Source organism: Urocampus carinirostris, chromosome 18, assembly GCF_059441175.1.
Source record: "Urocampus carinirostris isolate Australia breed hairy pipefish chromosome 18, RoL_Ucar_1.0, whole genome shotgun sequence".
NCBI classification, from domain to species: domain Eukaryota; kingdom Metazoa; phylum Chordata; class Actinopteri; order Syngnathiformes; family Syngnathidae; genus Urocampus; species Urocampus carinirostris.
Window position 1 is genome coordinate 8,911,581 of NC_142366.1, and position 24,930 is coordinate 8,936,510.

Here is a 24,930-nt window from a genome sequence, read left to right on the forward strand (position 1 = left end):
TGTTGAGCACACAATTACTATCACATGACATTTGAATGGCCACCAATATTTTCCCGTTCCATTGAACATCATACAAGATCCGATGCTTCTTTTTCCAATGCTCGTACGTGCTCGTGTCAAAACGTCTCAGATTGGCTGTTTACAGGGTTGGGTAGGGTTACTTTAACTTGATTACTTTCAATTACTTTTGGATTACTCCATTACCAAATAATAATAATAATAATAATTTCCTTTGTATTGTCATTCTTTGTAACAATGTACACAGAACGAAATGTCGATACACCTGACCCGTTGTAGCGAGCCGATGCAGCCGAATGCTAATAAAAGACAAAAGAAACTAAATATGAATAAAATTACTAAATTTTGTGCGGGCTTGGGGAGTAACGGAATACATGGAACGGCAAAAATGATGTTGGCAAGCTGTTAGGATTTATTTTCATTTTGTTTCTGTCGCATTTTATGTTAGTTTTGCCGGAGATCAAAGAGATCAAAGCCACGAGAGAAAGCTTACCACGTTTTGTGAGTCATCATTTTATTCATATTTAGTTTATTTTGTCTTTTATTAGCATATTTGGTTTTTGAGTAATCCAAAAGTAATTGAAAGTAATCAAGTTAAAGTAACCCTACCCAACCCTGGCTGTTTAGCACACAATACTGTAGCCGAATTCCCAGCGTCCTTGAACACAGCACGAGTTGTCATTCGTTCCAATGCCCTTTTGTGCACTTATATGTGTCAAAGTCTCATGACTTAGTGGCGATCTAAATTTTCCAGCTTCCTTGAACACAGCATGAGTTTCCAACGCTCGTATGTGCGCTTGTATCTGTCAAAAAGTTTCAGATTTGCTGTTGAGCACTCAATTGCTAACACATGACTTTTGGCCACTTGAAAAGCTGTTTTTTTCAGTTTTTTGAGTCAGCAGTGAGCGAGGAGGCTGTCAAGGCCGCCTCTGACCTTTGTGCACGCCCGCACACAAACTTACGAGCACGCATATGAGCACTCGCAGTTGCCCCCAGCAGGCCTCTTAGGCGTAGCACTGGAGTGGAACTAAGACGTCTCCCACGGGCCGGCGGGACGCTCGCTAGCTGGCTGGCTGCAGATTGAGGCCAGATGTTGGAGTCGCTCGATCGTGGCCGCCAGCCAACCTCAGGCAGACATTTATAGGTCGCAATCGGGACGGGCGAGTGCGGGGGTCAAAGGTCGCCGGGTCACCAGGCGTGGCCCGCTTCTGCAGCCAAGAAGTCATGGAGCGGACACATAAGGCACTTGAAAGGCGTTTCAGGGCGGAGTAAAACGTGCACTTGTAAATGCCTTAAGTGAGATGTTTGTGTCCCTCCGTGGCTTTCAAGCTAACACGTTAGCATTGGCTTTCTTTTGTCTTTAGCTGGCGTTTATTGCCCGCTCGAGTGTGTCGACACAGCGGGCCAATAATGAAAGCAACGTGCTAACAGCAGGCAGTGAAAGCAATACATGCACTTTGGGCTTTACGGCTTTTCTATTCTTTGTTTTGGACTGAAGTTCTTTGTGTTTTTGCCGCTAACCGACATGTCTTAAATTTTCTAAAACGGCATTTTTCTCCTCATTATTCTCATGAAATGCTTGTCAGCGTGCTAGAGTGTTAGCCAAACTTCGTGTTTACTTTTCCTTACTCACAAATTAGCAGGCCAACACATGACACTTTTGGCCTCAGGGCTTTTCACGTCATAATGTTGAAATGTTGCCCGATTTCCAGGCAAATTCTCCTTTGTGATATTAAGCTTGTGAAATACAGAGGTGAAAGTGTGCCAGGAACAGGAAGGGGAATATCTATTTTTAGCTGTTTATTAGAACATCAACATTATTTCCAAGTAATTAACCTAACTCCCCAAAATCCACACCAAGTGTATTTATAAAACTGTTAATAAACCAAAAAAGAAAAATATCTAAAAAATAAATTTAAAACAATATTAAATGACGGGGTGCATCATTTCATGTGCCTTAAAAAGTTGAAGGTGAAATATTTTCTCTAAAAGTATGTGTGAACAATGCATAACTGAGTTCAAAGAGCCCTTGTGTTTCATTTTCCACTCTGCTTATTTGCTTTTCTTAATTGTTTAGGGCGGAACAAATTAGGTAGGAGGAGTGGGGAGTAAGGGGGTGGTGCTGGAGAATGAGTTGATGCTTGTCCACGTGACTATTTGTATCTTTATTTGTGAGTGTAGAATGGAAATTACGAAATAAAGAAGAGGCCTACTTTAAGTACAGTCCCAAACTACAAGGTTCCATAGAGTTCCTTTAACAAAAATGCCAAATTTAACAAGATGAAAAGCGGTATTGCATTTTTTTTTTTCATTTTCTGAATGAAGAATTTAGCTGAACTCAAAATGAAGTGAAAATACAAGTAAATTTTTAACTGATATTATACATTAAATGTTTATTACACAAACCACTGTTTGTATGTTCGTACTTAGAAATGTAAATGTTTTTGAGATGAAGTGTTTGAGGAGTATGTTAGGAATGACAAGATTGGATGGATTGAGAAATGAAATTGTGAGGGACAGAACTGGAGTAGTAGTGGAACTGAGCAAGAGTGTGGATAAGAGAGTACTCTGTTGGTTTGGACACATGGAGAGGATGGATGAGGAGCTAATGTTGAAGAGGATCTACAGAGCAGAAGTCAATGGAAGGAGACCAAGAGGAAGGCCGCGATTGACATGGATGGATGGTGTTATGACTGCTCTGCAGGAAAGAGGTCTAAATATAGTGGAAGCTAGAGCTCTTGTTGGTAATAGAAACGAGTGGAGAGGTGTTGTAAAATGATAGTGGGAGGTTTAGACTCATTCAAGGGGATGGGCAGGGCACCTGTATGATGCGGCAGGGGTTAACCAGTGAAAGCTGTCGGGCCCTGCTGTTGAACAGGAGAGTATGTTGTGTCACCTTGACCTTAGTTGACATTGCACCTTTCTTGTGTCCCGTTTAATCTGGAGGGACGAACGCATGACCAACTTGGGTGCCGAGGTGCTTAACTTGTTCGGGTGTTTGGGCATTTGGGTCGGCCATGGTCCAAAAATGTTTGTGTTTTTACTACTTTTTCCCTTTTTTAAATTTTCTTTGTTTTTGTATCTGTTTGTCTTGCTGTCGGTCACCCCTCTCGAGGGACATGACCAGGGTAGAAAGATAGACTTAGAAGTACTTTAAGTGTACACTATTTTTGGTTACGAATGAGTACAAAAAAATCACACGACTTACCTCAGAGATGAAACAAAATTATTAAAAAATTGAATGAATAAATAAATTCGAGATCGGAAAGGAGGAAATACAGTCAAAATTAGGGTTCCCTTTAAAATATTATATTGTGTCACGGGACCGGACCAGATCGGAGGCAGGTGGCAGGAAGGATGAACTCAATCGCGTAACGACCAGTTACTTTTATTTAGCAAAATAAATGTTGTCCAACACTCAGGGACAAAACAAAACAAAAACAGGCTTACAGGCAAACAGGAACTCAGACTAGGAATACTCACAAAACAGGCTTTTACTCAGAATGGGCAAACACAGGTTTCCTCAAGTCAGACAGAACAGATTAATGCAGAACAGAAAACGCAATAAACCAGCAACCGGCAATACCCACAACCTGCCCTTAAGAAGCACACACGCAAATTAGACGATCTGCTACAGCCGGTGCCCAGGGGGCGGGACCAGCCGGTCGCCACGGCGAACATGCTGGACATGACAATATTGTATCTCATACCTGTCAACCTGTACGTTTTTGCCGTACAAAGTACGTTTATTATGCATTTTAAGACGTGTACGACGTACAAGAAAATCTGTACGGAAAAACGCAAATTTGTCAATCATGGGTACTATCCGATGAACACCGACTATCACAAATTGGCAAATTAATCAAGTCTAACGAGTTCGCCGCGGTAGCTTCTATCTCTGTATCGTTTTTTTTTTTGTTGCAAACGAAGCGAGCGGTTTGATGCTACTGTGCGCATGCTTCTGCCGCCTGGGGATTTCCCATCATGCATCATTCCGGATAAAAAACATATGGTGTATGATTATTTTGTATTTTGTAAAGGAAAATACGACAGTTTGTACGGGCATGGAGCCGTGGAGATTGACAGGTATGGTATCTCTCAACTTTTCATGCGCATGCGCATAACTACGCCATACACTGTAGGTAAACAAAAATTTAAATTAAAAAAATAGAGACAAATCTACATTATAAGGAAGAAAATAAAGTTAAAATGAGGTTTCTGCTTATTTAAGTATGTATTTGAGGTGGGAAGGGTCCTCCTTAAGTCATTCTCGACGGGTAGAGTTGAGCAGGTTCGGCTGCAGCTGCGGAGCCTCCCCCGTGCGGTCCCGTCCCGTCCTGGCCTGGTCCCGGCAGCCTCCTCCCCCAGTTCCTCCCCGCCTCTCTTCCGTCCCCTTCGCGTTCCCTCCTCCCCCGTCGCTCGCTCTGCGCCCTGCCATTGTTGGTGCTCGCACGCTGCGAGTGTGCGGGGGCCGACCGTGCTGGTCGCGTACCGCGTTCCGGTGCCGGTACCGGGCGGCGCTGTGTCGCCATGGCGGGCTCGGCTCCGCAGATGGCGGGCGCGCTGCTGCTGCTGGCCGCCTTGCTTCAGACGCTTCTTGTCGCCGTCACCGTTCTTCACTTTGGAAACTCTCTCAACCAAGTAAGTCGCAGTCTTCATCACTAACCTACTGGTTAGTTAGTTACCCGCTAATCAGTCGGTTAACCCGACGAGAAGGTCATTGAGAATGTAGAGAAGTCGCCGAAACGACAAAATAAGTCAACAAGTTGCGTGCTCGTCTGCGAGGAAGTCATTGTTTACCAAAAAGATCTCGTAAATACGTCGTTTGGAGACGCAAAAAAAGCCCCAAAATCATCATTTGCATGTGATTAGATAAGGAAAATGATCCTTTTTAAGCATATGTGTCAAACTCATGGCTCGGGGGGGAAATGTGGCCTGCCACATCATCTTATGTGACCTGCAAGAGCTTAAAATGTCTAAGTGTCTAAAAATTAAAGGGTCCTTTAACAAACAAAAAAAATAAAATCCCACAATGCCTCTGGACAACAACAACCAGAAACTGTCAGCTAAGAGCCAATACATGCCAGTATTCGCATGTCAATGCCAATGGGTGGAATTGAGAAATAAAACAGAAATGTCCAATAAGATTTTGTCATATTTACTGTATTCATTAACAATGAAGAACACTGGATTGCAAGTGTCTTTGGGCAAGACACTGAATCCCTAATGCCCCCAATAAGCAGATCGGCGCCTTGCATGGCTGCTATTGGTGTGTGAGTGTGTGTGTGTGAATGGGTAAGTGTGAAGCACATTGTAAAGCGCTTTGGGAGGTCTTCATTGACTTGAAAAGCGCTATATAAATGCAGACCATTTACAATTTGAGGCACACCTCCCCTAAAAATATTCTTTTGAAATATCTTTTCATATACAAGCTTAATGGCCCGGCGTTGCCAGGCCGATAAAGGATTGTATTTGGCTGCTTGGAGTGGTTGGTGGTCGAGAAGTGAAGTACCCAATTTGGCTACCAGAGGGCGTTGGAGACCCCATGAAACCAGACTACACAAAGGCAGAAGTTTATGTATTTTGTAGTTTTTTTATTGAGGGTGCCTTGAACTAAACCTTACTAAAGACAATTGTTGGAGGCCTTAAGTACAACTGTGTACATTTTCAAGAAAATTGGGTCAGCCGTTTTGGAGCCTATAAGTCACACACACACACACACACACACACACACACACACACACACAATCGTCATTTATGAAGTCGTTTAGAAGTTAAGATTAGATAAGGTGCACCAGACTACAAGGTGCATGCAATTAAAAGTACTGTGATGTCTTAAACACATCAGAAAATAATAGTTTATGCTCTGTAAAATAAGTTTCTATCATTATGAAATCTTGTTTCACCATTAATGATTGGTTATTGTATGAAGTATTTATTTTTAATCATGCAAATCAAATTTGATCTACTGTATTTTACAGCCTATAAAGCAACCTGGATTTTAATGCGCACTCACAATTTTCTGGTAGTTTTTTTGTTATAGTCCTTGTAGTCCAAAAACTACGGTAATTTGTAACACATGTGTGGTGACATATTTTCAATGCCACAGTTTGTGACTTCAATAAATAATAAATTTTTTATGGAAGAGTCGATCTATTTAGTTTATGTACGATTCATTTAAATTTAGTTACATTTATAAGTTACATCAGGCCCTTAGAGGGCAACCATTACACCGATTTGGCTCTCGGCGAAAATTAGCTTGACACTCGTGCTTAAAAAGTATAAAAAGGACTTTAAACAAGTCCTCCAAGCGGGCGAGTATACAAGGAATGAAGATAAGCAAAGTTGACAAGATTGTTGCTCAGCAGTTTGGCGTCTTGAAGGTCGCTGGTTCGATTCCAGCTCTCGCCTCTCCCTGGACAAGACGTTTGACACACTTTTACCGCAAGCACACTATCCAAATGTCCAGGAATTGCAATTGTCTTTCTTGTCATTGATGAGAATGTAGATTAGACATTGTACTACAGGATAAACATGTCATCAAAGACTTTAAAAATAAAATTAGGATTAAAAAAAGAATATAAGGCTAGGCGGGTAGTATTTGCAAGATTGTGCTTGAATCAGAACAGTACTCTAATTAAAATGACATTATTAGCAAACTCTTGTGCACTTGTTAAGGGTAGTGATGGCCCTAGGGAAGATAGTGTCTCTGAGCCTGTGTTTTAAAAGGAAAGTGGGTAATATCTCAGCACTAGATGTTGCTGTAATGTGTAGTGCAATCGAAAAAGAGTGCTACAAAGCACAAGGAGGAATACAAACTACGGAGACTCAAAATGGCCAAACTGCACCATATTCTTCAGTCTTTAGGGGGTACCTTTAACAACAATATGGAGGACAGTGAGGTCATCGTATGTCATATAAATACACATTTGTTTTTGTATTTGAAAAAAATGCATATTCATATGGTAGCTGATGTATTTTTGAGATTATTCAAATCAATATTGTCAAAGGTCAGAAAGTTAGCCAGCCGGCGAGGGTGAGAAAGAGTCTGCAATGATGTTCTGGGTGAAATCTTGCAGAGTGGGTAGAGAACAGCCCATGATTTTCTGGGATGTGTTGATGAACCTCTGTGAGGTTCTCCTGTCTATTATGAATACATAATAATCGTTGATGTTTCAAAAGCTATACATAATTATAGAACGATTAGCGGATTATTTGGTACCAAGCATAAAAAGATATTTACAAATGATTTAAATAGGAACCATTAATAGGTAGGTTAGGTCAATACATTTCGATTTCTTTTACATAACATAAGGCTCACCTAGAGGGATCTGACATGAGATTGTCGGTCATCTTGCTGCTACAGGTACCCCAAAAATCCGAAAACCTAGTGAAACGCTGAGCAAAAAATGCTAAGACTAATGATGTTGTTTTGGTCAATTTAAGTCTCCATAGTTTGTATTCTTCCTAGTGCTTTGTAGAACTTGTTTTTGTTTGCATGGCACACTAGAGCTTCATCTAGTGGTCAAAAAATACACACTGTCACTTTAACGATTATTTTTAGAATGTAGGATATGTAATTATTTTTCCAATATGAGAGCCATTCTGTGCCAATCAGATTGGTGTTTTAGTTTGATGTTACATTAAAAAAGGAACCTTTTAATTTCTTCCTTTTTACTAGGTCTAACTGGGTTCAATCCATTATCTTTTTTTACTACATTGATAAGAAAGCCGTTTTTAAAGAAAAAAAAATTCCAGACATGAATCAATTTCTTTCAATTTCCGCAACTTGTCTGCACTTGTGCGAGTTTTCACTTTGAGAACAAGTTGAAGTTGTTGTTTTGGGCTCCTGTGAACAATCAGGAAGTGTTTTTTTTCTTTATATAACTTCCAGCGAGCGCGTTCTTGTACGGTCGTGCGTGAACTTTTTGGATCTGGTCCAAAATTGTGCAGTTAAATCAGTGAGTCATGAGAAACGGCCGGTAATGAATACGGAAGAGCTGCGAAATTCGCATCCGACTTCTTGTTAAAACTCGCCCGTGGATTCGATACGCCGACCATCTCACCAAAAAGAATTTCCTCTGGAACAATAATAACGATCATCTCGGTTTGCTCCCCCGATGAGCGTTGGAAAACAAATTCAATCATGCTTAAATCAGGGCTGAACTCATTTGTTTTTCGAGTGTTCCATTGCGCATTTTTTCACACTCGTACAGTTATCAAAATGTTGAGTAGTCATCGTTGCCGACACATCACACAGATACAAAAGAATCCCTTCCTTCTGCAAAAACTGACTCATGTTTTAAAAGAAATACCTTAAAATCCTAAAAAGGGTCCTTAAAGGAACAGTGTGGAAGATAGTCCCACTATATGTTGCTATATTATGTCAATTTAAAAAGGAGTGCTAACAGCACAAGAAAGAATACAAACTACAAATTCTCGTAGTGTTTCTTCTAACATTTTTGACCAGCCTTACAACTGTTTTTTTGTTTTCCGGGCATTCAAGATGCCAGACTGATATAAGCTCCCTCTAGGTAAGGCTCATGTTACTTCAAATAACGGCACATTTCTCAACCTACATGTCTTTAAAAATGCAGGTTTATATCATAGTTCAAGGAATTTTGGCTATTATTGAAATCAATATATTTTCTTCTAAACAAATGAAGTGTTTTTTACAGCCAGGAGGATATTATATTGTTTTATTGGGACTTTACAATTCCTTTTATCAAATGCAAAAGTCTTGGTTCTGGTCCCTTCTTAAGGTTTCTTCATTTTCCTCATGTTGAGTTTTTTCCTTGCCCTCATGTAGGTTTTAGATCAGGGGATGGTGTAATATTAGTCAGTGGTTTGCAATAATCTTTGGTCTGTGCAGCCCTTTGAGACTCTGTGATTAAGGGCTATACAAATAAACATGACTTGACACAAGTTCAATGCACAGAAGAATGAATACCTTATTTATTTGTGTATTACGCGCACTTGTGTATATAATCTGCACCCCTATTTTTTCCATTAAAAATTGCTTTAAACTTTTGATTCGCTTTTCTTAGCTCAATTTTTGTGGTTGGATGCAACAGGACTCGAACCCTGGTCGCGGTGTTGAGAGGGCCGAATCTTATTACATTTGGCCATGATTAAAATAGTTTATTTAAAACTATGAACACAAAACCATCATACCATTCACAATTTATTAATTTAATGTTCTTCAAAGTCTGATTCATCATTAGATACACCAAATAGTTGTTTTCCTTTTTTCATTTCTTTGTTTCAGACAATTTTCTGTTTTCTCCATTTTTTTTTTAACATTCGTCTCTGGTTCTGTGAGTAAAACTAGTGTGATTGTGATATAATATTCGAATGCTTTTTCATTTGTCATCCATATCACTGGGAGCCTCTCCTGGAGTTTGCCTGAACGGAAACAAATTGGCTGTATCCCAGCATGCTTTTTGTGTCATTGTTACAGTTAAGAGTCCAGAGACGAGGAGGATGAGGTGTTGCGGCAAGCTGGCGGGGAGAAGGATGCAGCTACCATTCAATTAGCCCAAATTAAAGACATTTTTAGCAAAATTCCACAAAGTCTTGGAATTTGTAAAAAGGAATCACCCCAAAAAATCTCTTGAAGTAGAGCGATCGCTCGTTACAACGGCTGCCTTGCACGTTTCCGACAGATGGTCAAAAGACGGCAAAAGCAGACGTCATTGGATCAGTTTATCAATAAATGCGCAGCAAAAAAGTCAATTAATATTTTAATTATTTGTTTTGTTCTTTTTTTTTTTTTTACTTTATCTGCCTCTCGTTTTATGTTGATTGTGCGGGAATCAAATTTTACCATGTATTTGTTTCATGTTCTGATGCTCTTTTATGATACACTAAAAAATATGATACTGTAATAATAGTTTGTAGTTTGCAATCATCTGTGGTCTTTGCAGCCCTTTTAGACTCCTGGTGTTTAAGGGCGTCACAAATAAACTTGACATGACTTGACTTGTGTAGGTGTAAGGATTGGGCGCTTTCACCGCCATGGACTGGGTTTGATTTCAGTTTTTTTTTTTTTCGACTGAAAACCTCGGGTTAGGGTGCACATCAAAGTTTGAGTTCTGTTTTAGGTAATGAAAACCAATGGACGTTGTACAAAAATAAATATGGTAGATGAAAAGACAAAAGACAGATGATTCCTGTCCAAAAGAAATCTTCAACTCCAGCTCGCTTATGTTATCAATGAATAATTTGGTTCCACATACACCTCCCCTCCAATCTTTTTTTCATTTTTATTTCCCCGAGTGCAGCTGAAAGAGACGTTCGCCAGGAGCAGCGTGTCTTGTTTGAAAGCCGAGCATCCCGAAAGTTGGACGGCTTTGCCGGATGATCCCTGCTGGCAAGTCACGCAGCAGCTTCAGCAACTCGTCGAGAAGGTGAGACGGCAATAACACTTCTCAATGACCAACACACAAACATCTCCTCATTTGGAGGCCACTAAAAGAATTTTCTTTCATCTGGGCAACATCCATTAGCTTGATGATCGCCAATCATACAAAAAGCCACATGCCCGCCTAGGGAAATTAGCCTCAGTCTTCGAAAGCTCGGAAAGTAGCCACAAACAAGGCCAAAAAACAATCAAGTATGAACAAACACTCCATACTGGGGATGACATTGGAATGGAAAAAAAATGATTCCCATGTAATGCATCTGCTTCCAATCTGCGTGTCCTGGTTTGGTCACCAAGATTGTCGCTCCGTCGCGGGAAGAGCGCTTGCTCCCATCGCGACGCAATTAGTCACGATTCTGCAGCATCCACATGTGCCTATGTACACATTCATCATCGTCCTCATAAATCAGAAGTGCAAAAAGCAACAATTAAATAGTCCAAGCAAGTTTCTCATCAGCTGCACGTTTGTTGTGTTGTGAGTGCTTGACTTGTTTATTACCCTTGTTAAAATGTCCCCAAAAATCAACTTTGACAATTAGGAAGGGAGTTGAAGATGTTGGCACCTTCTAAATAAGAATATGAAAGAAATAGACATTGGAACTCTGGAAGGCCACCCGTAGTTTATCAGCTTTGCCAGCAGGAGGAGCTTTTCGTCGGAACCTGATGTAAAACATTTTTTTAATAGGAATGTTTTTAGTTTCTTGATATTTATGCTTGTTAATAAAACTATACTAGTAATTATAAATGCAATATTATAAATGGTTTGGGTGAAAAGGTTTTTTTGAAGGCACAATGTCGTCACTTCCATTTTCCAGGTAGCGTGTCTGTGCTTATGCAAACAAATATTGTGCCTAAAAAGTCATAAAGACGATAAGACAATCCAAGTAAAGTACTTGTTTGTTCACTGGTAGGTCTAAATAGTATGTGTTTTTTTTTTACTTGTGTTGTATGTAGTTTGGGGCAGGGCAGTGGTTAGCGCGTGTGCCACACATTTCTGAGGTCATGAGATCGAACCTTCCTGTGTGGAGTTTGCATGTTCTCCCCGTGCTTGCGTGGGTTTCCTCCGGGCACTCCGGTTTCCTCCCACATTCCAAAATATGCATTTCAGGTTTATTGGCCGGTTCAAATTCTCCTTAAATGTGACTGAGCGAGCAAATTGTCTGTCCCTATGTTCCCTGCGACTGGCTGACAACCAGTTCAGGGTGTCCCCCGCCTACTGTCCGGAGATAGCTGGGACAGGCTCCAGCATCCCCGCAACCCTACTGAGGATAAGCGATGCAGATAATGGATGGATGGATGTAGTTTGAATCAAGGTGAAACTGATGAGGTCCACCTGTATTTTTGCGGTTTTTACAGCAGGTTAAGTGTTTACAACAGATTTTTTTAAAGTTCTTCTACGCGCAATTACCGCAAAATTCGGACTATAAGGCGCAACTGATTATGAGCCGCTCCCAGTACATTTTTAGAGGAAAAACCTGACTATAAGCTGCATGTGCCCACATTTAAACATGAGATATTTACCGTAAATTCCGGAGTATAGAGCGCACCTGATTATAAGCCGCACCCATCACATTTGAAGGGGAAAACCGATTTTGACCATACACAAGCCGCACCTGTATATAAGCCGCCTGCACCCACATAAAAAAAACATGGAATTAATCCAAGCCAAACTTCAAATCCCGCGATTGAAACTAAATGTCTTTTATTGAAGCACACAGTCCTAGAATCACAGCCGCCAAAATGAATGTGTAATGATATAGGTACTTAAAATTTGTTGCAGACCTGCAGATTCTAGGTGCCCGTTGATAGTAATCCAAGGAAAAAAAGTGTATATTTCCAAAGGTATGGGTGGGAAAAATATATATCCATTATTGTCCGCCGTTTCCACAAAAAACTCACCTTTACCGGTCCCCACTTTCCCATCAGCCCGCATTTGCTCCGCCCCTCTTTTTATAATTTGCTCGTGCAGAATAAGTGTCTCAAATAAATACAAATAAATACATTACAAAAATATACAGTTGCAAATACATATTACATACCTGCCAAGTACTACGGTTTTGCCGTAATGAGTACGGTTTTCTTTAACCCACTACGGTGATACGGTGCCGTCACAGAGACTTGGTTTTCCCCTTGAAAAAATAAAATCGTAAAAACATCCCACCGCAAGATGGAGACAAAGTACCATTTCAAACAACGGCTATGTCAGCACTGCCAGTCGTCTGGCTGCATATCCGGGCAAGTCTATCGACCAAAGTGCATGGCAGCCTGATGACTAGGAAAATGACGATGACATCATCTGGATACAAGTGCCACAGTGTGACCCATTCGAAAGAACAGTTGAAAAAATCAAAACGATGCTCAATGGAGAACAATTAATGATTAGGCTGTAGCTTGTATAAGATGGATAACATTTGGATATCATTAATTTTGCTAAAGTGAATCAACCCACGCATGTTTATGGCTTTTCAGTCCCTTATTATTTGCTTTTCAGCCAATAAAAATCTTTGGCCTCACATGTTCAATTGACACTGGTGTGCCTTGCTTCACTTTGAGAAGTGACTGATTCAATGGAGCAGTGACACTTAGAAATGTGCCAGTGAAATTGTTTGCATGATAGATTGAGATTTAGCCTTTAGTTTTATTGCTTAAATATGTGCTGAAGTCAGTTAAGTGAAATGGGGAATTTCTAAGATGAACAGCATCCCTCCCCCCCGGGTCGTTCTGGACCTGACCGAACCTGGACCCTAGCGACTAGGCTTTTTCCCTTTCAAAAGTTGGCAGGTATGATATTACACATATTTACATAGAAAGACGGTACATCGAGAGAGTTTTCAAAGCTTTAATAATAATAATATAACTTTCATCCTAAACCGTGCCTTTGGGAGGTAGCCTCACGCTACTAACAAGACGCTCGCATACCTGCAAACTAGTCTGTTAAGAAAATAAATGCTATAATCGTTGGGATCACGGCAGACCATCCGCTTCTTCCTCCTTTTGAATGACATTTAAGTTGTCTTACTCAATGTTGAAAAGAAACCTTATTGTGATGACGTCGTCCCACGCTCCCTTACTTCAATACATCCCAGCATTATGCCCGTTTGCTTTTGACCTGGAAACTGCGTCATGAGCCTTATTTTGTGCAATGTGCCCGATGAGGGTATGTTTACGCTCAGAAGATGTGATCTTCCTCGGCGCATTTATTCCCCCGGTCTTAATCTTACCTTACATACTCGAGCGCCGCTGGCGGCCGTTAAAAAAAATTACATAAATTGGCCGCATCTCTGAATAAGCTGCAGGGTTGAAAATTTGGGAAAAAAGTAGCGGCTTATTTACGGTACAAAGAAACGGTACACAGAAAAAAGTTTTAACCCCTTAACGTTTCGACGGCCCACTGGCAGGGCGCTGGACTTTTGATAAACAAATACGTGTCTGTACAATGCCATTGGAAAGCTTAAAGTCCATTTAAAAATATACTCATCAGTCTGAAACAAGATACCCAAAAACTATAAAGCTGGCGTAACTCACCATTACATCCCCTGGGCCGTCTTCTAATTCTTTAAAGGTCCGCAAAAAGGGCTTCGTTACATCAAGGGACCATCCATAGAATCCTACCGTGTAAAATATTTACTCCAAAACACATGATAAATTGGACAGATAAATCGGAATCCGCTTTCAACAATTCGGCTTCGTTGGACGTTGCTTCTGGTAATCCGTTCGTCTCACCACATTATTTCAGTTTAAAAATAAACAGACTTGTAAAATTTTCCCCAATAGGGTAGTCAGCGCTCCCCTTTTGATTGACACTTTTTCCTTGATGAGGGTCTGTTGATGCTTGTTTTATTCTTGCTCAAAGTGTGAAGTGACATTAAAATTGCGTCTTCCTCAACACATCTATTCAATGTGTCTCACTCTCAACTTAAAAGCTCGGGCGCCCCTGACTGCCGTTAGGAAAAATGCATAAATTAGCAGCATCATTGCATAAGCCACACGGTTGAAAGTGTGAGGAAAAAGTCACAGCTTATAGGACGAATTTTACGGTATTATTTTGTCTATATATTTTTTTTTCTGTATTTGCCTTCAATTAAAAGGACTATACTACTAATACTCTATCGTTTTTTAATTGCTTGATTATTGCTGCTTTTTTTAGGGCACAAGTCCTGTTACTGGATAGCGTGTCGGTTTCTTACAGTCTACAAAATCGTGCCTAATAGTCGTAAAGAAACTGAATTGTAGAATTATAGGCCTATTCAAGTACCCCTTTGTTTATTTAGCAAAGTGGTGTGTCTGTTTTGTTATGTTTGAATCTAATGGGAACCAGTTGCTTTTTTTATTTTTTTGCCAGCAGGGGAAGTTCTAAACTAAAGATGACGGAACGTTTTACATCGTGCAATAATTATTTTAAATAAATTGCTATTAGGTTTTTGTTATTTTTGTTCACGTAATGGGACTATACTAATAATATTGAGTTTACACCGTGTTGAATTAAGCAGCACGGCGGCTGAGTGGTTAGCGCATTCTGCGGCACAGTTCTGAGGTCATGAGATCGAACCCTACTGTGTAGAGTTTGCATGTTCTCCCTTTGCTTGCGTAGGTTTCCTCCGGGCACTCCGGCTTCCCCCACATTCAAAAACATACAATTTCAGGTTAATTGGCCAGTCGAGATTGCCCCGAAGTGTGAATGAGCGAGTCAGTTGTCTGTCTCTGTGTGCCCTGTGACTGGCTGGCAACCAGTTCAGGGTATCTCTTGCCCAATGCCCGAAGATGGCTGGGATGGGCTCCAGCACCCCCGCGACCCTACTCAGGATAAGCCGTGCAGATAATGGATGGATTTATGTGTTTGATTAACGAGGTGCTTTTGAGGGCACAAGTACATCACTTCCTGTTCCCCGGATAGTGATCGAGTAACAAAATGGCAAACATCACACTGTAAGCCAACGGTAAGGAGTTAAAACAAACCCAATTTAAAAAAAAGAAAAGAAAAAAAAAGTATCCTATGCGAATCCAACAGGTAGACACAAAGAAACCATTGACATGCACGCATGTGATGCGATCCCCCCACAATGGAATGCGCGCACCTGTAAGTTCTCGTCCTGAGAATCAAGACATTAAAATTAAAAGTGAGGACTTTTCAAGTCATATCACGTAACGCCATCATTTTTTTATGAAAACTGCCAATAGAAATGATCTGTTTCGTAAGTATATTTCCACCGCCTTGTGGACTCAATCAAATGCATGAATATTCCTGAGTGTTTGGGGAGCTTAATTCTTTCAAAAGCAAATACAGCAAAGCGCCCGTTAGATGTGAGACGAAAAGAAGAATAGTTTGAAAAAAAAGCAACGTCGGATGTTCTCGGCGCTAAATCCTCTAGTTTTGCCGAGTCAGCCAAATTGGATTTTGTCGCACAATGAGCCTTTCCTCAAAGCGTTGTTATCTTATCATTCATCCGCTCGCCATCGGCAGAACACGCAATAACTTGCATATTTTGTGGATACTTGTGCATGTGTGTGTATGTGCATTTTTTATGAAGCTATCCTGTTTGCTTGTTTGGCCACATTTATTAGAACGTTTGATGATAATGGCCAAGAGAAATGCTTTGAAATGAGAAGGAGAAGCTCCCAGAAAATTTCAAAAGTGTCCTGTGCACTTGACAACTTCAAATGTTTCCTGGCCGGCCGCTCGGCTTTGTTTGCCATGTTTTGCGGCATTTATTTTTCAAACATGGATTTTAAACGCTCCCAGAGGATATTCGAAGACTGCTTGTGTCCAATATTTTGGACCGGACGGATGTTTTTGTAATGAAAGCGATAAATAAACCAGGAGAGCGTCCGACTTGGACCGACTGTAGGGTCAAAGACATTTTAAATCATGTTTTTTTGTTGTACTTCTCTCAATTTGTCCGACGCTAACGTGATTTCTTTGTTTTGCCGCGCAGTCACTGTCTCGGCGCTACCAGAAGCAGATTTCATCCGCGGTAAGAGGTAAGTTTTTTTTGCTTGCCATAACATTCAAATGGGTTCTTAATATCGGGCGGGACAAATGGGAATTTGACTAATATTTGTATCAGCATTTTTATTTATTCGACGAGCCGATTATTTATGCCCAGATGCCGTCGAGCGGTTCTCTATCTACCTTCCCTTTCGGTGTCTCGGATGCTACCCACCTGCGCCTTTTGATTGGATATGCGACCCGGGGGAAGAGCCATTAAAGCAGGAAGAATAACCTTAGAGCGGAGTACACAGCGGCGGCTCTGATAACTCCTAAATCCTGAATGCCCATTAATCAAGACTGCTGATAATACTGAAATTTTAAAAAGTCTGTGGTTGAGAAGTCTATGCCTGGTGAAGAAATAGCATAAAGAGTGTATTTAACTTGTTTCAGGGAAGCGCGTTTAGGTGGAGACTGATATATTAGCTTTTATCATAATATTGGCTCGTCTATCTAAGTGTGTGTTTGTGATTGAGAGAGTGCATAAAAAGCATGCTAAAATGGAAGCCTAAGTGATTAGCTGTAAAACAGTGACATTTTTATTATTGTAAAAAACAAAATCATAATGGAAAGTTTAAAAAGTACAAAAACTATTGAGAAGTAGGAAAACTAAGAGGTGCAGTATGAAAAAGTACTGAAAAGTAATCAAATTTATATAAACAAAAACCCATTTCCAAAATTTGAATATTTTGTTTTCTACCTTTAGGCAATACATTTTTTACATGTGCGCTTGATAAGGGTAGTGAAAACTTGAATGTGAAGGGGTAAAAAAAATTTATTAAAAAGTATGAATTTTTAAGCGTTGAAAAATATTGAAAAGGCTTAGAATGTTGCATAAAAAAACTAAATGTACTGTATTAAAAAGTAGCGAAAAGGATAATAAGTAGTGGAAAGCCTTGAAATTGGAAGTGTGGACACGTAGTGGATACTTTGAAAACCACAAGTATTTTTTTTAAACGATGCGCCCATTCTTGGCCCGCCAACGAATGTTTGACACCCCTGGACTAGATACTGTAGATATATTGTGGCAACAAGCGAATAAGACAAAAGTTAAATAAAAACATTCAAATGTATGTATAATCATGAGGTGCATTCATTATAACTAAATTAAAAATAGCATCAAAAACTTGATGTGAGGATTTAAAATGAATGAAAAGAATATAAATGGAAAACATACACTTAATAAAACAGTTTATTTCCTTATAAAATAATGACATTTGTAAGCGCTTCAAACTTTTGAGCGCACGTGTATGTACTGTATATATAATTTATATATAAGGAAATTCTTGCAACCTTCTAAAAGTGCAGGGTTTCCAACTTTTTACATTTTTACTTTCTAGGAAATATGATTTGACAATTCTACCCCTAAAAAGGCCTCCTTTTCTGCAAAGGTTTCTCCACTTCCAGACAGTTGCATGCTGAAGCCTATTGATGAAATGAAAATTCCAAACTTGGCTTTGGAAGCACGATTTGCAGATAAACGATGACAGATGAAAGTATGGAATAATTAAGTAACTTATGCTGGGGGGGTGACAAAAAACAACATGCGTTTGTAATTAGCAGAGGAAGCAAATGGTAAGCTTGAGTTGGCAGTATGCCACATGTTTGTGGCTAATATCAAAATGTCAAAACCGAATGTTAAAACGTTTGGATGGAAATCCTGATCTGACCTCCCTTAAAGGAGCTGTACAAAATATGGAACTTTTCTACTCTCTGACGCCATCTCCTGGCTTGTGTCATTATAGAAGCCTCGGCTCATTCATGATGCAAGTACAGTACGTGAATAAACTCTTTTTTAAAGATATTTTTCTTGAAGTATGGGGTCGCATTTTGACTCTACTCGAGGCAGACCTTTTCCTACTTTTACCATTTTAATGCTACACTCCCCCGCCCTCCAAAAATAAACAAAAACGTGAAGATGAGCATGACTTTACTATCCAGCACTTCCCCTTAGCTGCCATTCCTCAAACCTAATGTGTTCTGCCCCAAAAAGCTCTTATAAGATAAGAGCTGATAGGCGCGGTGGAAAATAGAGCATGAAGGCTCTTTGAACTCGGTTGGGCATTGTTAAAACATTCTTAAGAGAAAATTTCGTAAGCCACGTTTAAATTTTTTTAGACCAAAACTAGTACGCTTAGGTTTTTTCCATACTAAGCATGATCGTTGTAACAAGTGTGCCTGTTTTAAAAAGTGTGCGTGAACAATAGTGCCATTCTATAGACTAGCAGCAAGCATTGTTTTTGAGCAACTTTGACTTCCTGTTCAGATGAAGTGTCTCGGGTTCTGCCCTCGCTGGTGCCGGAAGACGGCGCCCTGTCGGCGCCGCGGCCTAAAGTCGCCGCTCACGTCACCGGAAGCTTCGCGCCCAAAATGCACGAAGGACAAAAGGGAGCTGGTAAGTCAAAAAGCAACACAGAACTAGCAGACTTTAGAATGCATATGTCAAACTCATGTTGCCTACGAGACCTTAAAATTTCTGAGCGTCTAAAAAGTCATTAGTCAAGAGTGCTTGGACCAAAAACTACTGATGAGTTTATAATTTAAGTAGAGTGTTTTTCAACCACTGTGGCGCGATAACTGGTGTGCTGCGGGAAATTATCCAATTTGTGTGCCTGTGTGGTCTAGCGAAAGCGAAATCTTTCATTTGTACTAACTTTTACCAGATATGCAACGTCACCTACTGGGGTTGGTCTGCGGGATTTACTTCAATAAAAAATTTGTGCCTCGGCTCAAAAAGGTTTAAAAACATTGATTTAGTAGACACATTGTTTTAGTATACTTTTTGTAAAATGGTTCATTTTCTAAAAAGTCAGCAAGAGAGAGAAGCCTGGCCTGACCTGAACATAATGATTGACATTTTGGACCCAACTTGGGCTGAAATTCAGATCAGCTCAAGCTTTGGCTTAAGATCTTACCTTGGATTTAACAGTGGTGGCTGAGCTGGAATTGACATCTGCGCATTGTTCACAGGCACGTCGGTCGCTGGTGTTCGTCGTGTTCACGGCCAGAAGATTTCGTGGTGGGAAGGCCAGAAGGGTCTTGCCTTCCTGCAGGATGTGCAACTAGTGGACGGCGAGCTGGTGGTCCCGCGGCCTGGACTCTATTACGTTTACGCACAGACCTACTTCCGGCACGTACGTCCTCTGGACCGGGACCCCCACGAAGACCCCCAGGAGGATGTTGGGAGGCCCCTGCTGCAGTACATCTATAAGAAGGTGACACTACTTATTTTTTATTGTATTTTATTTTTTAGGTGGGGCGCATGTTGTCAAAAGAATCCTCCTTTCTTTAGAGAAGCGATGAATCGTTAAAGAGACAGAATGTACTATTTGACCACTAGATTTTGCTGTATTGTTTAGTGCGACCGAAAACAAATGCTACAAAGCTAAAAGAAGAATCTTGACTACGAAGACATTAAATGACAGAAAAGCATATTTTTGCTTCTCATAAAAAGGATAGGGTAAAAAGGATAAGAAAAACAAAATCATTTGTAGAATAAAAGGAAAAAAAATAAGACGATGAAGGAAAAGAGGAGCATAAAAGAAAAAAAAAATGAAAACAGGGAATAAAGAAAGAAATGGGTAAAAATGGTAAATGGTCTGCATTTATATAGCGCTTTTCTAGTCAATGAAGACCTCCCAAAGCGCTTTACAATGTGCTTCACACTTACCCATTCACTCACACACACACTCACACACAAATCGGGAGTCAGTCATGCAAGGCACAAAGGCAAAAAAACAAAAGAAAGGAATGAATAAGGAAAAAATTTTGAAAAAAGAAAACTGGCAAAAATAAAAAAGAGAAGACATCAGATGAAAATAGGAAAAAAAGATAAAGGAAGGAAAAAAAATACAGGAAAAGGGGAAAAGGGACAAAAAAAGAATACAGACGGATAGAAAAGAAAAGGAGACAAATGGAAGGAAAATGGGAAAAAAAAGAAAAAGAAAATGGGGGAAGCAAAAAAAAGAACAATTAAAAACTACCAAGGAAAAAAAATAAGGGAAATTAGGGTAAAAGAAGAAAATAAAGAAAACAAAGAAATGGGAAAAAATGAAAAGAAAGAAAAAGGATGAAAATAGAAAAAAATAAGAAGAGAATTCAGAACATGGATGAAAAATAGGAGAAAATAGAGGGTGAAACATAAAAGGGTAATAATAAAAGAAGAAAAAGAAAGATAAAAAAAACAAGAAAAATCCAGAAAGAAAAAAACGAGAAGAAAAAGTGCTTTTTTTAAATTTATTTGAAGACCCTTAACAGATAGATGGTGGATAATCATTTCAGCTCCCTCTGAGCGATATTCATGTTATAAAACTTAAAAAACAAATACAAATGTCTCCACCTATGTTCATACTGTATGTTCATGTATTTTTGCTCATTATTCATATCAATAGATTTTCATTTAAAGAAAAACAAATGTTTTTTTTTTATCACCATGTGTCCCCTAAAACACACAGGGTCCCTGAAATGTTTTCCAATTGTTTCCATCCTCATGGAAGCAGACCATCAAAATAAGATGTTCATAAACATCTGCTTTTACTTAGGAAAGCTATGACTCTGAAAGCACACACTCCTAGAAAAAACTGCTAAGCGACTAAATGACTGCTCCTTTTTCTGTAATGGCGACAGGTGAGCAGCTACCCAGTCCCCATCCTGCTGATGAAGACGAGCCGGACCTCATGCTGGTCCCAGGACTCCCAATTCTCGCTGCACTCAGCACACCAAGGGGGCCTCTTCTCTCTCGGCCCCGGCGACCGACTTTTCGTCACCGTCACAAACGCTTCCGCCGTAGACATGGACGAGAAGAGCAGCTTTTTCGGGGCTTTCCTCATCAGCTAGGCCAGATGGTGGCGCTCTGGCACCCTTACGCTAAAAGACGTTTCTTTATTGAGTGGAGGACCAACCAATGAGATTTTTCTTCAGGAGTGAAGGACCAAGTGATGGAAGCAAGTGAGTCTGCGATGGACCCAGTTTTTGAAAAATACAGAATTTTCCACACGATAAGACGCAACAGATCATAATGCACACCCACCAGAAAATAGTTTATTGTGATATTTTTGCATATATAAGGCGGATGGAATTGAATACAGTAAGGGTTGCTCACAATATTCAGAAGTATCACATTTGTTCATTGATTGATCAGTTGAGTTTATCACTGATCACAATTGCATAGCGTTGGACACAAAGGGAATCAAACCAGGGTTGCGGGAGGGGGAAGGGCATATACTATCTCCTAGACAACTAAGGATACTAACAGCATATGAAAAGGCATTAGGTTTTATTTCATCATCAAACCAATTTTAGTCACAGTTCCAAATACTGATGTTATTATTGAGCCGGGTCGCAAGAATATTTGTCAGACATTCAACCAGTCCGTGGTACAGAAAAGTTTGGGGACCACTGAAATACAGTGTAGTATCGCCAGTTCACAGTCTTTACGAAGCGCACCAGATACTGAACTGAATGATGAGAAATATATTGTGGGAAGTAATTCGGTCATTCTGAACAGTACTTAATTTTATCGTCCTGAAAGATATAAATGAACACATGGCCGGACGTATTCAAAACCTTTTTCATTTACAATGCTTAGTTTTAGCTGAGAAAATGTAAAACAACATTTTATAAGAATTTTTGATCAGTTTACTTAGTTCATTTCTGTAACAAAATTGAGACCTAATGCCCTTTCACCTACTGTCTGTATCACTAGTGCCCATAGTCTGGCCCAGGGGCCAGTTATGGCCTGTGATCAGATTTGTCATAAAATGAATATGAATTCAGCCAGTATTGTGGAGTACTGTATAAAATAAATTTGTACCATACATTTTTGACCAGATGATGGCAGTAGCCCTTTGGCCATTTTGCCCTTGGCTTTCTTTGAGAATTTTAGCGGGCGGCAGTAGCTCAGGAGGTAGAGCGATCGTTTTAGGATTAAGGGATCCCAGTTCGAATCCTGGCTTGTCCGTGTTACATGTCGAAATGTCCTTGGGTAAGACATTGAACCCCCAATTACCCCCAATAAGCAGGTTAGCGCCTTACATGGCTGCACAGATCACGGCCGCTATTGGGAAATGTGAAGCACAATGTAAAGCGCTTTGGGAAGTCATTGACTTGAAAAGCGCTATATAAATGCAGATCATTTCATTTCATTTCATTAGCCCACCCCATTTCCGACATGGCAACTGTAATAAAAATAGTGTGAGGGCTGCCGCTTTCAGGATAAGTGGAAATGTTAGTATTTTTTTTTCATTTGAATCCTAAACAACTGTTTCTGCCTAATTAGCCAAGAGTCTGTGGTTGTTTACAAAGAGTATATCAAGAGGGGCTACCAGAGAAAACATGATGACTACAAAAAGCTAACAGAAAACAGAACACTGTGAAAAAGTAAAGCAACTGGAAGCTGTTTTAGCGTCATAGCTGCACTTCTTCACGAAGTGCTGCAAGTCGAATGAAAATGCGCCTATCGCCAAGTACTGCAAATCTTTCACGGAGAGTAAATTTATCAAAGACTGTTCAAACAATGCCAGGCTGAAAAGTTGGCCATCACACATTTTCATCATAGCAAATCTGGCCCGCTTTCAGAAATGTTTAGGACACCTCGGGTTGAGTGGATAAGACACTGAGCTCTCCTCTTCGCGGTCTGGGTTCGACCCCCGTTGCCACCATTGTTATGCAATTGAGGTCAGCGATATACAATTCATCAACTGATCAATAATTGCACTAATATGGTAATGCATTGCCAATTTTGTCCGGATATAAGGTGCACCAGTTCATAAAGCGTTCGAATTTCTTGTCAATTTGTGGTTTTATAGTCCATAAAATATGGTAAATAACAAAATCTTCTATCAACATTAATGTCTAAATTTGTTTCTTTAAACGCTATCATCTGCTTTTGAACAACCAATTGACCCGCATTTGGGAAAAAGCAGCGCTTTAATACACCTGATTGATTTTTAGGTTCATTCGAAATCTGCTAACGTTTTATTTGGTCCTTAATCTTCACATTTTTTGTAATTGTGTACCTGTCAACCTCAGCCAATGACTCCCTATATTATTTATTGCAATTCCCCTTATTAAGCGATAATAAACCTTACAAACACAACGCAGCACCTATTTACTCACAGCAAGACAGACTATGTCGAATAAAAGAAAATATAATTTGTGTAAAACAATTTTATTTTATTGAGCAAAAAAACAACACAAATAAATAATTCAGCATATTTCTAAGTTATTTCCCCCGCTCGCAGTAAATTTGGTGTTGCTTATACGTACAAATATTTATAAGGCGTACACAAATTAAAATGATCAAACTTTGTTTAGAATACAGGGAAAACGTAGAGGTTTACAGGTATGTACTCTGTCTTTATTCACTTATGTTTTGCAATTGAAGCACCTTAAAAAAACAAAATTGATCATTGTAGCGCGAGCAAAAGAATCTCTTTGCTGCCATCTGGTGACATCACTGCAAATCATTCCATTTTGATCATTTTTATACTGCTTGATTGTAAATATAACCTGAATGTACATTTTTGAGTTGTACATAAGTATAATAAAGAGTTTGTGACTTTATAACAAATCAACAATTTGTCAAAGTTTTTGGGGTCTGGTCTCTAATTTTATCTTGGGCTGCATTATCATGAAAAAATACTACATTATATAGAGAATAGGTAACATAAAACATTTGGAGTGATGCAAGACGCTGCAGACAATCTGTTTTGCGACTCGAAGCTCAAAACACACTTCTATTCTATAGCATATGAATAACCTATATTTTATGTTTATAATATGGGTTGTATTTGCCCTCATGTAGGTTTTAGATGTTGTCATAATAGTCTGCAATTAGCAATAGTCTTTAAAGTGTGCAGCCCTTTGAGACTCTTTGATTTAGGGCTATACATATAAACATGACTTGACTCCATTTATACATCTCTGTGTTTTCTGACGGAAGTGACGTCACATGATAGCCACATTCAGCTTATTTAACTGAGTTTTATAGTGGGTCCCTTGAACTTTTACTGTATATTTCATTATTCAAATTGAAAGTAAACCGATATCTGCTTTGCAATTTTGTGTAAAAAAAATAAATTGATCATAATCTCGCGTTCTTGCGTCTTTCCTTGTCAAGTCGTGTTTATTTGTATAGCCCTTGATCACAAAGAGTCTTAAAGGGCTGCACAGATCAAAGACTATTGCAAATTTCAGACCATTATGACACCATCCCTTCATCTAAAACCTACATGAGGGCAAATAATACACATATAATCAACATAAAATATAGGTTATTTATATGCTATAGAATAGAAGTGTGTTTTAGGCTTGGATTTAAACATTTCCACTGAGGTTGCACATCGAATCTCAGGGCGAAGAGCATTCCACAGCACCGGGGCCCGGATGGAGAACGCTCTCGAACCTGTGGATCTCTTCTTGGCTCTTGGGATCACTATTAGACCAGCGTTTTCAGAGCGAAAGGCTCCGGACCGGTACTTAGGGGGAAATTAAATCTGAAATA

General features: G+C 39.7%; 1 protein-coding gene across 1 annotated transcript; it reads left to right on the forward strand.

The window, feature by feature from the left end:
• Nucleotides 1–4,364: 4,364 nt before the first annotated feature.
• On the forward strand, nt 4,365–23,639 carry LOC148348283 (tumor necrosis factor ligand superfamily member 10-like). Its single transcript, XM_088322561.1, has 6 exons — nt 4,365–4,659; nt 10,302–10,427; nt 16,375–16,420; nt 18,694–18,822; nt 19,398–19,642; nt 21,054–23,639. Exons 1-6 carry the CDS (start codon nt 4,549–4,551, stop codon nt 21,261–21,263), a joined length of 867 nt encoding a protein of 288 aa, XP_088178687.1. The 5' UTR covers nt 4,365–4,548; the 3' UTR covers nt 21,264–23,639.
• The last annotated feature ends 1,291 nt before the right edge of the window (nt 23,640–24,930 follow it).

Bases quoted from the DNA above. Each gene is read 5' to 3' on its own strand.
- LOC148348283 (XM_088322561.1), top strand. From the start codon at position 4,549: ATGGCGGGCTCGGCTCCGCAGATGGCGGGCGCGCTGCTGCTGCTGGCC. The intron at 16,421-18,693 runs GTAAGTTTTTTT...CTTCCTGTTCAG, and splicing joins GATTTCATCCGCGGTAAGAG to ATGAAGTGTCTCGGGTTCTG. The intron at 19,643-21,053 runs GTGACACTACTT...TAATGGCGACAG, and splicing joins TGCAGTACATCTATAAGAAG to GTGAGCAGCTACCCAGTCCC.